At 42.1% G+C, this 13,777-nt stretch overlaps 1 protein-coding gene across 2 annotated transcripts in view; it reads left to right on the forward strand.

Annotated features, from left to right (window-relative positions):
- Positions 1–12,097, forward strand: part of CRKL (CRK like proto-oncogene, adaptor protein) — a 28,757-nt gene extending 16,660 nt beyond the window's left edge. The window contains exon 3 of one of the 2 annotated variants that reach the window (XM_045819820.1): positions 8,550–12,097. In XM_045819820.1, the coding sequence (XP_045675776.1) occupies positions 8,550–8,684 (135 nt within the window). In that variant the 3' untranslated portion in view covers positions 8,685–12,097. Of the gene's footprint in view, positions 1–575; positions 650–8,549 lie in introns of those variants that run through there. The other variant, XM_045819821.1, reaches the window with a different exon arrangement.
- The last annotated feature ends 1,680 nt before the right edge of the window (positions 12,098–13,777 follow it).

The raw sequence follows: 13,777 nt of genomic DNA on the forward strand, positions 1-13,777 counted from the left end.
CTTGCTGTTTTTAATGCCCTTGATAATGACACAGGAATGGAAGGGCTCCTGGGAGACAGGTCACACCCTACCAGAGCATTCTCAGATTGAGGGAAGCAATATAGCCTTTTCCAAAAGTATATCATTGGCCAGAAGATAATGTTTGGAGCAAGGATGCTATTGTCATAAAATACTTGTAGCCAGAGTTGCATTCTGTGACACAGTGGGAAAGTGAGGTGGTTGGGAAAGATCATGGACCCTCATTCAAGTCCTGGCTTTTCCTGGTGTGATCTTGGACAGGTTACTTAAATTCTTCGAGCTTAAAAGGCTCTGCATGACTCTGCCTTGACCAGTGTGGGTCAGTTGGTTGGGCATAGTCCTGCAAAGCAGAGTCACCCATTCAATTCCCAGTCAGGATGCATACAAAAGACAACCGGTTAATGTTTCTCTCTCACATTAATGTTTCTCTCCCTCTCTTTTTCCCTTTCCCCTCTATCTAAAAATAAATGAATAAGTAAATAAGTTATTTAAAGGGGGGGGGCACCCTGGCTCTGAGACTTGATGTTAGTTTGTTTATTTGTCATCCATTCATGCAGCCAACCTGTGAGGGGTGCCTTGTAGCGTCCTAACACCAAGGAGCTTCCCACATTATGAAAGAATAGAGACAAACAAGCAGTGTGGTAAGTGTGCCTACATCACAGAGTAGAAGGGAGAGTTGGAGATGGGAATGGGAGTCTGGGAAGGCTTCTTGGAGTAAGTGACCCTTGAATTAAGTTACAAAGTTAGCTGGGTGATGCGGGAAGGCATTTCTAGCAGAGGGAAGAGCTTGGATAAATAAGACTAACACCACTGAGAAGCTGTGGGTTGTTGAGAATGCTGAGTATGTTGGGTAAAAGTGGCAAAAGACAAAGCAGGGGAAGTAGGCTGTTGCCATATCATCAAAAGGGCTAAGCTGAAGAGAACAAGAGTTTTCTTGTGTTGTCTTTATTGAGGTATGAAATAGCCAATTCCTTGCAATAGAGAAGGTTCCGAATTTTGCAGACAATATACCTTTTTTCATTGATTTTTAAAATAAATTAGAGCAAATGCTTGAGTCCCCCTATAATAATTTCATTCTCACACACTTATATTTCAGTATACTTGCCTGACTAGAAAAGAAAGGGAAGAAATTTCTTAGTATCTTCAGAATTGTACTTAACTCTGAGTATACAGGCCCATGAGTATGAAAATTTGTATCAAAGTATCTAAATGGAACCATTTTCTCTGTAGTGTGAGTTAAGAATACAGTTGGTGACTTAAGGTGTAGGGGTCTGTGGCAATCAAAAGTCAGTAGAACAGAAAAGAATAACCACTTCTTAGGCTACAGGTAAGGCCTAAAGTGATTCAGGATCAAACCAAGAAGAAAGGCAAAATCATTTAGCCTAACCATCTTCCTAGTGATTTTAGCTTTCTACGGTGTCTAAATCCATTGGCACTTCAGTTCCAACTCGGAAGTCTTCAAAAGCATTCGTTCCTTCAGTGAAGATTTGAGTGCTTCTTATGTGACCAGGCATTGTTACAGGAGTTGGAGTATAGCAATGAACAAAACAAAGGTTTCTGTCTTTGTGGAATTTCTGGGACAGTCTCATGAGGTGGTTCCTTCCGTGTTGGGTGACTCGGGTAGTTAAATTCTTTGCATCTATCTATCACAAACTGCTGTGAGTCCCTTTCCTGTATTTGCCTGGCCCGTGTTTGGACTTCAGTGTGTTGCCCTACAGTTGTCCCTCCAGGTTTTTTGTTCTTCTTTTCAGTCTTACACCATGTGTACACTTCTGAATCTTCTTTTTTTTTTTTTTTTTGAGAGAGAGAGAGATACCTCTCCATTTGTTGTTCCACTTATATATGTATTCATTTGTTGCTTCTTGTGTGTGCCCCAACCAGAAATCAATCCTGCAAAGTTGGTGTATCAAGACTACACTCTGACCAACTGAGCTACCAGTCCAGGGCCTGGATCTTTTAAAATCCTGATTGTGTCTTGTAGTATGTTGATCCACACCCCCACTCCCCCAGGTTCATGCTAACTACAGAGTTCATAAAAGCACAATCCAGATCTTTGTACCAAGTTCTCTCCTGCAGCTTCTCCTGATCTAATGTCTCATTTAAACAAACACAATGAGGTGGTGATCTGACATGACTTGTTTTGGGGCTCAGCCTTCCAAGCATCTCATTTCCCATTCTAGTCCTTGTGAACCATATTTTGCTTATTGATTCGGAATTTTGTCCAGGTTTGATTTGCAGCTCACCTTTTATGTTTTATAGAATTTGCCGTCATCAAAAGCCAAGAGACTTGACCCTTCACAGGTCTGCCAGTGTCCTGTGATGCTATGGCAAGGGACCACTATTAAACTCTTATTCCTACTTGCCAGTGTGTTTCATCAGTACTTAGATATCTTTATCAGAGAAGGTCATCCTTTTATCTTTGATCTGTGTTCTTTTTATGACACTCAAGAGTGTTTGGGGCGGGGGCGGGCTCACCACCATTCTCAACTCCTCACTCCCACTGGGGTCATTTGTGATTGTGATGTTCACATTTCTTCTTGGATTGCCTTCTCCCCATTTTTGAAACCTCTATTCATCAGGGTACATCTGGTCTCAGAATTTTATGAATTGGCCTTCTTAAGGCCTATGGTCCCAGTTCCTTCACTGAGTGGTCTGGAATTCTCAGATTTCTACTTCAACCAGTTGGTTTTGCTTCATTGGTTAGAATTAAATTCACACTAGCAGTTTATTCACTGCTTCTTCTATGTCTTACTGAGATAAAGTCTGCAGAGCAAATACAGGTGTCAGTAGTAGTGGCTGTATTTTTTAAACCTCTCAAGGATTATCTGTGAGTTTCTGTGGCTGGACGACCTGTAGTTTATATACCCACAGTGATGTCAGGGCTGTACACATTCTTTATTAAGCATCCAGCTCAGCTCTGGAGATCTGTTCAGGGTCATAGCCTCCTGACATGTAATGAGCCACCTTCTATCACAGTCAGCAGTGATGCCTGTTCTTACTGAGGCATGTCAGAGATGCCTAGGAGCTTGCATTCAGCTTCTTAATAAGAATCTCAGGGCATTTCCTCAACACTGATAGGCTCTTTCTCCTCCCTTTTGTCTTTGGTGGTGGTGGTTGTCCTTAACAGCATCTAATTTTAGGAATTTGATATATTCTACTTCTATACCAAAAGTGCTTTTCTCCTTAATCACAAAACCTTATCAAAAGTTGGAATCTTGCCCTGCCTGGTGTGGCTCAATGATTGAGTGCCTGCCTGTGAATCAAAGGGTTGCTGGTTCGATTCCCAGTCTGGGGCACATGTCTGGGTTGTGAGCCAGGTACCCGGGAGGGGGCACAAGAGTGGTGGCCCCGCATTGATATTTCTTTCTGTCCTTTCTTTCCCTTCTCTAAAAAATAGATAAGTAAAATCTTTTTTTAAACGTTTAAAAAACAATTGGAATCTTTAGCCCTGACCGTTGTGGCTCAGTTGGCCGGGCATCTTCCCACAAAGCAGAAGGTCACCGGTTTCATTCCAAGGCAACAGATCTGCTTCTTTCCCTTTCTTTTTCCCTCGCTTCCTCTCTCTCTAACAAATAAATAGATAAAACTTTTTTTAAAAAAGGTTGGAATCTGCAGAAAGTCCTTTAGAATTTTATATTTTTTAATATTTTTATAACATATATTCTCATGGTTGTGAGCCAGAGATTATTCTTTTAAAGTTTTCCTTTTTCTTCTGTAATATGTAAATGGGATTAAAAAAACAACAACATGAAATTGTGGCCTTAGTGTGGTTCAAACAAGGCATTTCCCAGCCTTGGGACATTAGTGCTGACCTCAGTTTTTGTATGTGGTAATAGCTTTTGAATAAGAACCGTCAGTGAGGGGCTTCACAGAGAGTATTTCAGTTAATCCTCATGGGGGTGGATGGCATCAGTACCAGTTTATGCACTTAAAACTTGAGGTTTGTGTTGTTATTTGCTGACAGTCTCACAGGTGGTATGTACCAGAGCTAAGACTTAACCAATGGTCTTTTTAAGCAACCCTATTGTGGTATTTTTTTTTTTATTATTGTGAAATGTGTTTGCCATTTTTAGGTGTACAACTCAGTGTCATTCATTACATCACAGTGTTGTGCAATCATCATCACTAGTTCCGAAACTTTTTCCTCACCCCAAATAGAAATTCAGTATTTGTCCTTTAGGTCTGTCTTATTTCCTTTAGCATAATGTTTTAAGGCTCATCATGTTGTAGCATATATTTTCATTCTTATGACCAAATAATGTTCCATTATAGGGCTGTATACCACATTATGTTTAGCTACTCATTAGGCAATGGACATCAGTTATTTCCACCTTTTGATTATTAAGAAGAGTATTGTGAATATTCATGTACTAGTTTTTGTTTGAATACATATTTTCCATTTTGGGGGGATGGGGTATATACCTAATAGTGGAATTGCTGGGTTACATGGTAACTCTTTAATTTTTTGAGGATGGCCAAACTGTTTTTCATAGTGGCTGCATCACTTTACAACCCTGCCAGTAATGCACAAGGGTTACAGTTCTCCAGTTCTCCACATACTTATCAACACTTATTTTCCTTTTTTTTTTTTTTTTAATTATAGCCATCCTACAGGCTGTGCAGTGGTACCTTACTGTGGTTTTGATTTGCATTTCCATAATTCCTAAAGATGTTGAACATCTTTTCATGTGCTTCTTGGCCATTTTTATATCGTCTTTGGGGAAACATTCAAACTTTTTCCCCATTTTTAAAATGGGTTGTTTGTTTTTTGTTATTGGGTTTGAGGATTTCTTTACATATTTTGGATATTAAGCTATTATCAAACATGATTTCTAAATATTTTTCTCATTCCATAGGTTGTCTTTTCACTTTCTCGATAGTGTGCTTTGATATGCATTCTTTTTTTATTATAGGAGAGTTTTATTTGAACAAATATTACAACATATAAAAACTACATAAAATTTTAATTTCCACTCATATAGTGGTAGAGCTGATATGATGCTTTTGTGCTCTGACTGGGAATCGAACCTGTGACCCTTTGTTTCGCAGGCTGACTTACCTTGATGCACATTCTTAATTTTGATGAAGTTAAACTTAACATGCTTTTGATGTCATATCTAAGAATCCACTGCCAAATCCAGGGTCATGAAGATTTACTCTTATGTTTTCTTCTAAGAGTAATGTTACGGTTTTAGGTAGAAAATTGAACTCAGGCTATTGACTTGGGCTATCAGGAGTTTCTTGGTGAAATGATGGGAACAATAGCCAACAGTATGATAAGCAAGGTTTGGCTATAGGAGAGGGGGGTGATTAGGAGTTGGTTGATTGGACTGGGGTGACATAGATGATGGAAGGTAAGGTAGCTCAGGGCAGGATGGCTGGGCTAGGCTGTTAGAGACAGTTTGTGAGAGGCTGGGGAGAACTGAAGCTGGGCACGTAAGCAGATGAGAATGTGTTTCCTAGTTCCCAGGCTAGAGGGATGAGTTCACTGAAGAAAAAAGGAAAAGCTGTCCAGGGCTGGATTTTCAGGAAGGTGAGACTGTCCTTTTCAGCGAAGGCAAACTAAATTTTTAAACTTTCTTCAAAATATGTGCTCTCTGAGCATCTGGAGTCTAGTTTAAAGATAGCAAAATATATGTATAATAAAACAGTTTCAAAGTATTTTTTGTAGACCATCAATTGAGTAGTGCAAACAAAAACTTCAGTCACATGGAGAAGCTATTAATTCTGACATCTGCAGAACATCACCTGTCAGCACCAGCTGTAACTTTGTTTCTTTTTAGTCTGGGCTCATTCTTGCTGTAACCTTTTGTTTTTAACATCTTGTTGGGGGTCTGATCTGGGATCTGGCTCTGAGTTCCTGCCAGACTGCCCCAGACTGCCCAGGTGCCCTCTGATCATCATCCCTTAGGACAGCAGAATACACCAGATGTTTGCCTGATCTGTCCCCCCTCCCCCACTGAATCCTCTTTTCCGGTATACATCTACACACTCTCTTACTTGTCCTTGCCTTTTTGTGTGTTTATTTTAATAAAGAGTCAACCTGTTTTCTTAGGTGAAAAGGAGAATGAGCAAAGAATATGACATGTTGAAGAGAGAAGCAGGATAGTGAAGCTCCTCATCTTGATGGCCTCACTGTATTCTGAACAATGAGACAGAAGGTCCCTGCACTGAAAAGCTGAAAGGGGCCAGAGATCTAGAGGATGTGTAGTACAGAGCTCAAGGAAATCAGGGAGGTCCAGCTATAGGGACTTATGATTTGTAGTGTCACAGTACCTCCTTCCTACAGAAGGATTCTCTCTGCTCACCTAGGCCTGATTTTAATATGTGTGTCATTAAATAAGCATTATTATATCTTATGTTTGTGCTTAAATAATGCTTTTTTAAAATGGTATAGGATGATTATAGAGTGGACACAAGGTGTGATTCCAGATTGTCATCAACTTCAGCTTCCAGCTGTGTGATTTCGACAGTCTCTACTATAACTCAAGTTTCTCATTCACAATGGAGTTTTTCTCAATGCAGATCTGAAAAATGCTTCTACTAGAAACAAATATAATAATTAAAGTTGTTCTGTAGTGTGACTTCTGTATGATAGGGAAAGCATGTACAGATTATAAAGTGAAATCCCTGGTCCACTTCAAAAAATATGAATTTTTTCATAATTATCCAGAATATTTGTGTGATTATCCCAGTTATAAGTAAGAAAGACCCTTCTCCTTCTATCTATAAATAAAAACATTGTAACTTGGAGAGAGGGAGCAATCCTTGGACCCCAAGCACTAAAAATAATCTATTTCAGAAGTCTTTAGTATGTCCCAGATATTTTAAAACAATTTTTATATTAAATCAATTTACTCTCACCTCCAAATTTTTATTTCCTTGTAAGGCAAAGCCAGAGAAAGCATGTTTTCTCAGTTGTAATATTCTCCACTGAAGTATTTCACAATTTAACTTATTTTTAAGATTTTATTTTATTAATTTTTAGAGGGGAAGGGCTGGAGAAAGAGAGGGAGAGAAACGTCAGTGTGTCAGAGATACATCATTAGGTTGCCTCTTGCTCACCCCCAACTGGGGACCTGGACTGCAACCCAGGCATGTACTCTGGGAATCAAACTGACCACCTTTCTTTTCATAGGCTGGCACACTCAATCCACTGAGCCACACCAGCCAGGGCGATTGGTGGTTTTTCCAAATAAAGGAGTTTAAGACTGAATTCAGACAGGATACTTAAAGGAAAAAAAATTTTTTTTAACTGAATTTATTCTGTGTTCTAACCAGGGAGCCTCAGGGGATAAAGTTCTTTCTTCCATTGTCATTTTGATGAATACACAGAATAAGTCCGTTTCCACAAGACGAGAAGCTCCATTTAGTAATAGTGCTTTTGTGGAAATATAGTGACTATAGTTTTATTTCTCAGTAGGTGTGAGGAATTATAAGTTGTTCTAAATGGCTGGACTCATACATCCCAGTGAGCAAGTAGAATGATAAAATCAAGTAATGAAGGTTTGAGCCCTGGTTGGTGTTACTCGGTGGATTGGGCACCAGCCTGTGGACCAAAAGATTGCCGATTCGATTCCCAGTCAGGGCACATGCTTGGGTTGTGACCCAGGTCCCCAGTGGGGGGTGTGCTAGAGGCACTCACTGTTTCTGTTGCACATTGTGTTTCTCTCCCTCTCTTTCTCCCTGCCTTTCCCCTGTCTCTAAAAATAAATAAATGGAGTCTTTTTAAAAAAATCTAAAAAATAATAATGAAGGATGGGAAAGTACAGAACTCGTGGTAGCCATCCTGCTTTTGCAGACGGAAGTTCAGAAGATAGGGTATTAAGGGCAGAGGGTGTCTTGTGAGAAAAGCTCAGGGGGGAGGCTGAGTCATCCTAGGTGCTGGTGGGCCCTGCTGCCTTTGCATTGTGCAGAGTGGCAAGGACATAAGTGTCCACCACTGGTTGCTGCCTAGCTTTGTGCCCCTGCTTCATGGTGGACCAGCCTGTTACCTTGAGGAGGGCTCTAGCCTCTGGATCTTTTATCCCAGCACACCTTACAGGAGGTTGCTATATGTCGGGGGTCAAAGAGGAGGTAAAACCTCTGTGAAAATGGGGCCACGTGGGCAAGTCCTTGATCCACAGTGTCTCGTTTGAATTAGAAACCCTGCATAACTCAGGTTCCTTCTCCATCCTGTTTGGGCCTTTCCCTCAGCTCTTTGCAGCATGAGCCCTTTTCATATTGATATGTGGTCACATTAGGACAAAATTACCAAGTTTACAAACTTAGTAGGTGTTGGCAAAACAGGTAAGTTGTCTGCTTCCCGGTGGCATGTGTAGAGATAGTCACCTGCATAGCTGGTGTGTTTCCAATCCTCCTGTAAAGGGAGTTACTTCTTAGTGCTTTTTTAAAATGGCTGATCGTGTAAGTTGAGTCCTGAAAAGATGTATAGTTTCCTTTGGATAGGATGGTGTGTGTGATTTAATGTTAATTTTCTCTTTAGTTTACAGAGAACATACTGACTTTGTCTTCTTTCTCCATTCTTACAGGTTGGTGACATTGTGAAAGTCACGAGGATGAATATAAATGGCCAGTGGGAAGGTGAAGTCAATGGGCGCAAAGGGCTTTTCCCCTTCACTCATGTCAAAATCATTGACCCTCAAAACCCAGATGAAAATGAGTGATTGCCATTGCCCTGTTTTCTGCTGCTTCATTGTTCTGCCTGTCATAGTCCTTTCAATGGAAAAGCATCCTATTTCATAGGCAAGTTACACTGCATTGCCGACGTCCAGCCTTCTGCAGACTGGCGGTCCCATACGCATTTGGAATGCACACAGTGGCTGCCTTCGCATTTGTATCATAGTTGTATTGTCAAAGAGTAGCAGATTTTAGAGTTCCTTTGGATCATAAACTGGAAATACTGGTGGAAGCACACACGTCAAGAGGAGCTGACAAGGCAAGGGTCCTTCTCATCACTGCCCTGTTGTACATGTGACTGTTTCTGTCGTGTTCATCAGAGAAAGCTCCAGGCCATGGTGAGACATTGCACGTTGCTGTTCAACAAAACAGTGGTTGAATTGCTAAGTTTGTTTTTCTTTAAAGAACAGAGCAAGTGAACGTTAAAGAAGAGGGAATTCTATCCTCAACTCCCCAAATCTGGCTTTTGTCTTTTTTTCCTTTTGGTTTGATTTTGAAAGACTTTAATTAATTAGATGTGTGTGTTCTGAACAGGTTTTTAAGTAGCAGGTTGGATTTTTGTGATATCACCAGGAGTGACACATGCCTCTGAGTTTCTAAACTGGAGGTACTGTACCTAGAAGAAATGAAAAAAGAAGAAAAACCCTGAAGAGGAGGCCTTTATTGTCTTGGTTGGTGGCAGAATCTTTTTAGCCATATAGCAAACAACACCCAGTACCCCAAAACTCAGCAGTCACGGTGTGCCAAGCTGTGTGGGCAGCCTTTTAGATTTGCATTGTCCCCCAAAGCAATAGTGTGGAGGGCGATTTGGGGGAACCTTTGCTTTCACCTTGTTTGTCAACGATAGGAACATTTGGGGAGAGGGCACTTGACCAGTTTTTTTGTCTTGGGCTTCAGTGAGTGTACCCTTTTAAAGTATAGGACTTAAGTTTCTTTAAAAAGGGAGGTTGTTCATAGAATCATTGAATTCATTACTTTAAATTCTACTCTCTGAAGCCCAGCCCTCCTTGCCCCAGCCCAGGCTCACCAGGCTGCCAGAGAAAGATGGTGCTGCTGATACTGGTTCCTCTGTCTGTGTGCTCATGATACTCCCAAGCAAAGAAAGTGCAGACTGTGGACATTGGTTAGTGTATTTGATGTCTAATGTTTTAGTGGCTAGGGAGAACCATTAACCAATTTACCATTAACTATTTACCAGTTTGATGTTAATTTCCCTGTTACCTGAAAGAGGCCTCTTCGTGTAAGCCAACTGGTACAAGTGGCTAAGGCAGACTAGAATTATGGAACCTTTTTGCATTTCAACCTGCTGTCACTTCTGGAAACTGATGATGACAGGCCTCAGCTTATAAAGAATACAGCAGACCTGGAGATGTAGCGGTGACCTAATGAGCATCTCTGTGTCATTTACGGAATGTCTGCTATATCTGTTTGTCTCCCAGAGGTCTTAGGTTTTGAGCATTAGAGCAATATATTCTGGTAACAGAACTAGCATAACAATGAAAAAATTTTTTTAATCTGTATTCTGTCAGGCAGGTTACCACCATATTAAAGAATCTTGAGAGTGCTCCTATGCGACAGAATTAATGGTCAGTTGGAAAAAAATTACACTGTGGCTGCCTGTCTGTACTTTTCCTAAAAGAAGATAGCTATTGGCTCTTCCTAATCAAGTGAGAACTGTGGGCACCTGTGGCTCTGAAGGTACTCATCCATTGCAGTTGCTGCTTGTTCTTAGTTGAGGCCCGGTGACAAGTGACACGTGCATGGAAGGACCCCCACACTCTGCCTAGAAACTAGCCTTGCGGCTAGCGCTCCAGTACTTGAGGGGTGTTTAGCAGAAGGTAGAATGTGTGCCCGTTAACTGGGGGGCTTGGCACCTCTTAGGACAATAGTTGGCCCAGAACACAAGAAGTAGAACGGCCGTTTTGGAAAGCAAGGTTTTCTTTCAGCCATGTCTGCTGACCAGTATAGCAGACCCACATTATGTGGAGCACTTCAGAATCAGAACACTCACAGCCTAGGTTTGGCTTCGTAGTAAGTCTGTCTGCTCACCACTTCAGCCCACATATGTGTCTCCAGGACTACCCTGGAGACTCAGAGCATCAAACAGGGTGAGCCTTGAGTTCTGAACTCTCAAGATACGTGCCAAAAGTAGCACCTTTTTGACCTAGACTCTTAGTAGTTTTTTAATCAGGCAGGGAAATTTTTCACACTAAACATACAAAAAACAGCACCCTCGCCTTGGCTTTGTGAGTGGGTTCCCCAGCAGTCTGGGAAGAGTGCTTCAGAAAGTGATGTGAATCTTCCAGAAGGGCTTCCTTCCCTCCTGGGCACACTTCCCTTTTAGGACGGTTCATTATTGCTACTTGCTCTACTGTACTGCTTGTCATTTAAGAAAATATTTGGATGTTAAATTAATTCACTTGGGAAGTGAACAAGTTACGTACTAAAGGGCATTGACAGTTGATTCAGAACTTATCCTGGGAAGGATCTTCAACACAGGAGTCATTTTTGTCATTTATGCACAGTGTGGTACCACCTTATGACACGGTAACGAAGAGGAGGACACATTGACTTCAGTCGCCCAGAAGAGACACCTTCTGTGCTCCCGGTTGGAAAGCTGAAAGGAGGGAAGGACAGCTGCTCCCTCCTCGGAGCTCACGCATCCCTGGCACTGTGCTTTCTTTTACAGCTGTTTACAGATGGGGCGGGTGGCGTGGGCGGCCGCTGCTCTTGTAATGACTGCTCAGAGGAAAATGAACATTTTATTTTTGAAAAGGGATGATGTGTTTTTTGTGCCAGGTGTTTATAATTTAATCCTTTAATATTATGTTCATTAACTTCTTAAAATGAGTGAATTCTTGTTTTAACACAATACCTAAGACTAATGCTTTCTTGGACACCACTGAGCTCTGCCTCAAACTCTACCCTCCGGGACCGGAGACCAATGTCCCTGGTAACTGCTGACAGTGTGGATACCGAACTAATTGTGCGTTCTAAAGGAGTGGAAGGACAGTTCTCTGTGGACAGGGTCGTTGTCTCTGCAGGAGAAACGGTGGCCTTGCTTCTAGACGGTCTTCACTGTGTGTTTTGAAACAACAAAAACAACACAAAACTCTTGACCTGTAACTTAAAGATCGTAAACTTCAGGCAATAATATTTTCTGTGTAAGCTTTTAAAATTATTTTTGGGGATCATAGCTTGTTTTATTTTGTGCTATAAAATTAACAGTATTAAATGACTTATATTCTTAGAATACATTGAGTGTCTTTTCTTAACAGATTAGTGCCTTTTTATTTTTGTATTTCATTTTACGTTACTGGTTCTGGCATCAGAACCCTTGTTTCCATGGCCTGTTTGTACATTGTCTCAATAAAACTTGCATCAGCCGGTGGTGGCAGCAGCTTCAGTGTTTCGGTGTCTCCTCAGTGCTGCCTGGAGGTGCTCAGCCCCCATTAGCCTCCCCAGCAGTTCCTGGTGAAACTCCAGGTGCCTCCCCGAGGGTGAGTCCTGCAACCCAGCCCTGCTACTGACCGTAAAATAGAGTGGGACCTTGCGTCAGCCCTTCCCCACCTTGTGTCCTCCCTCCAGAAAAGGAGCAGCTGGTGCTTACTCTCAGCCTTCTGAGTCTGAGGCACTAGTTACCATGCTTTATACCAAGGTAAATGTGGGTGTTTTTCTTCATAGACACCCATATTTGAAGGCTTCTGTTAAATATTTGTTAATCATGAGCTAGCCAGAGCTGAATGGTTTCAAGCAGAAGTCACCGAAAATGAATAGTCAAATAGCCCTGTTCCAGATCAGGGCATGATACCTCTGAGGCTTTACTTTTTTAACCTCCTTTTATTTGTTTGTTTGTTTTTAAGATTGTATTTGTTTATTTTTAGAGAGAGGGGAAGGGAGGGAGAAAGAGAGGGAGTGAAACATCAATGTATGGTTGCCTCTAGCACACCCCATACTGGGGATATGGCCTGCAACCCAGGCATGTGCCCTGACTGGGAATCAAACTGGCGATGCTTTGGCTCTCAGGCCTTTGCTCAGTCCACTAAGCCACACCAGCCAGGGCTTATTATTTTTATTTATTGATTTTAGAGGCATCAATTTGTTGTTTCACTTATGTATTCACTGGTTGATTCTTGTATGTGGCCTGGCCAGGGGTTGAACCCACAACTTTGATGTATCTGGGGCAATGCTCTAACCAACTGAGCTACCCTGGCAAGGCATTTATTTGGCTCTTTAAAACCGTTTTGTGTTCCTGTTTGTGTAAGGGCCTCCTGATGAATTCTAGGGACCTTCAGGTGGACAGCTTGAGGTATTGGGGGCTCACTGATTTCTCCAACACCCCCTCAGCCATCACCCTGTTTCTGTGCTTATTTGTGTGAGCAGTGAGAGGTCCAAATTATGTGGTAAAACCTCCGGAAACAAGTTTCAGGAAGTGATACCAATCCATATTTATATAGAACTGGTGCTTCCTGGCTCCTACTTTCAAGATTCTGCAGAATGAGAGAAAAGTTTGTCTTGAATGGAAATACCAAAACTGTCAAGTCATTATGGGGGAAAAGATATGCCCCAGAGATACCTTTGAAGAATACTTCCAGTTTGAAAAGGTTTCTTTTGGTCAGAAATCCTGGGTCCTCAGACCCAGGGGGCTGGGTGTGGAGGCCGCCTCGCCATCTGCCACCCTCCCTCTGCTAGATGATCCACAGGGCTTGCCCACCAGAGCATGGGTCCTGAAACCACCCTGCAGTGAAAACTGTGACACTGCTGAGTTTCTGGGAGGGCCCAGTACCTGAGGGCTGTTTAGCAGAAAGTGGAATTTGTACCCATTAGTTGAGGGATGAAATAGGCCTTTGCAGCCTTGCCTGCACACCTGGGTTCCCTGGATGGTACACTATCAGATGGAGCGCAGGAATCCCTACCCCGCCTTGGAAAGCACCTAGTGCAGACGTGGTGATGGCCCCGGCGCTGGGGGTCTGGAGGTTGTTGCTGTGGAGTCTAGGGCCTGTGCTGGAAGGCTTCCAGGCTACCTAGGGAAGGGGAAATCAGGGTAATCTGGCCTCGGAATGCTACTGCTCTTGTCTTA

The sequence above is a fragment of the Phyllostomus hastatus genome, unplaced genomic scaffold (assembly GCF_019186645.2).
Source record: "Phyllostomus hastatus isolate PE091 unplaced genomic scaffold, TTU_PhHast_1.1 phas_scaffold_387, whole genome shotgun sequence".
NCBI lineage: Eukaryota > Metazoa > Chordata > Mammalia > Chiroptera > Phyllostomidae > Phyllostomus > Phyllostomus hastatus.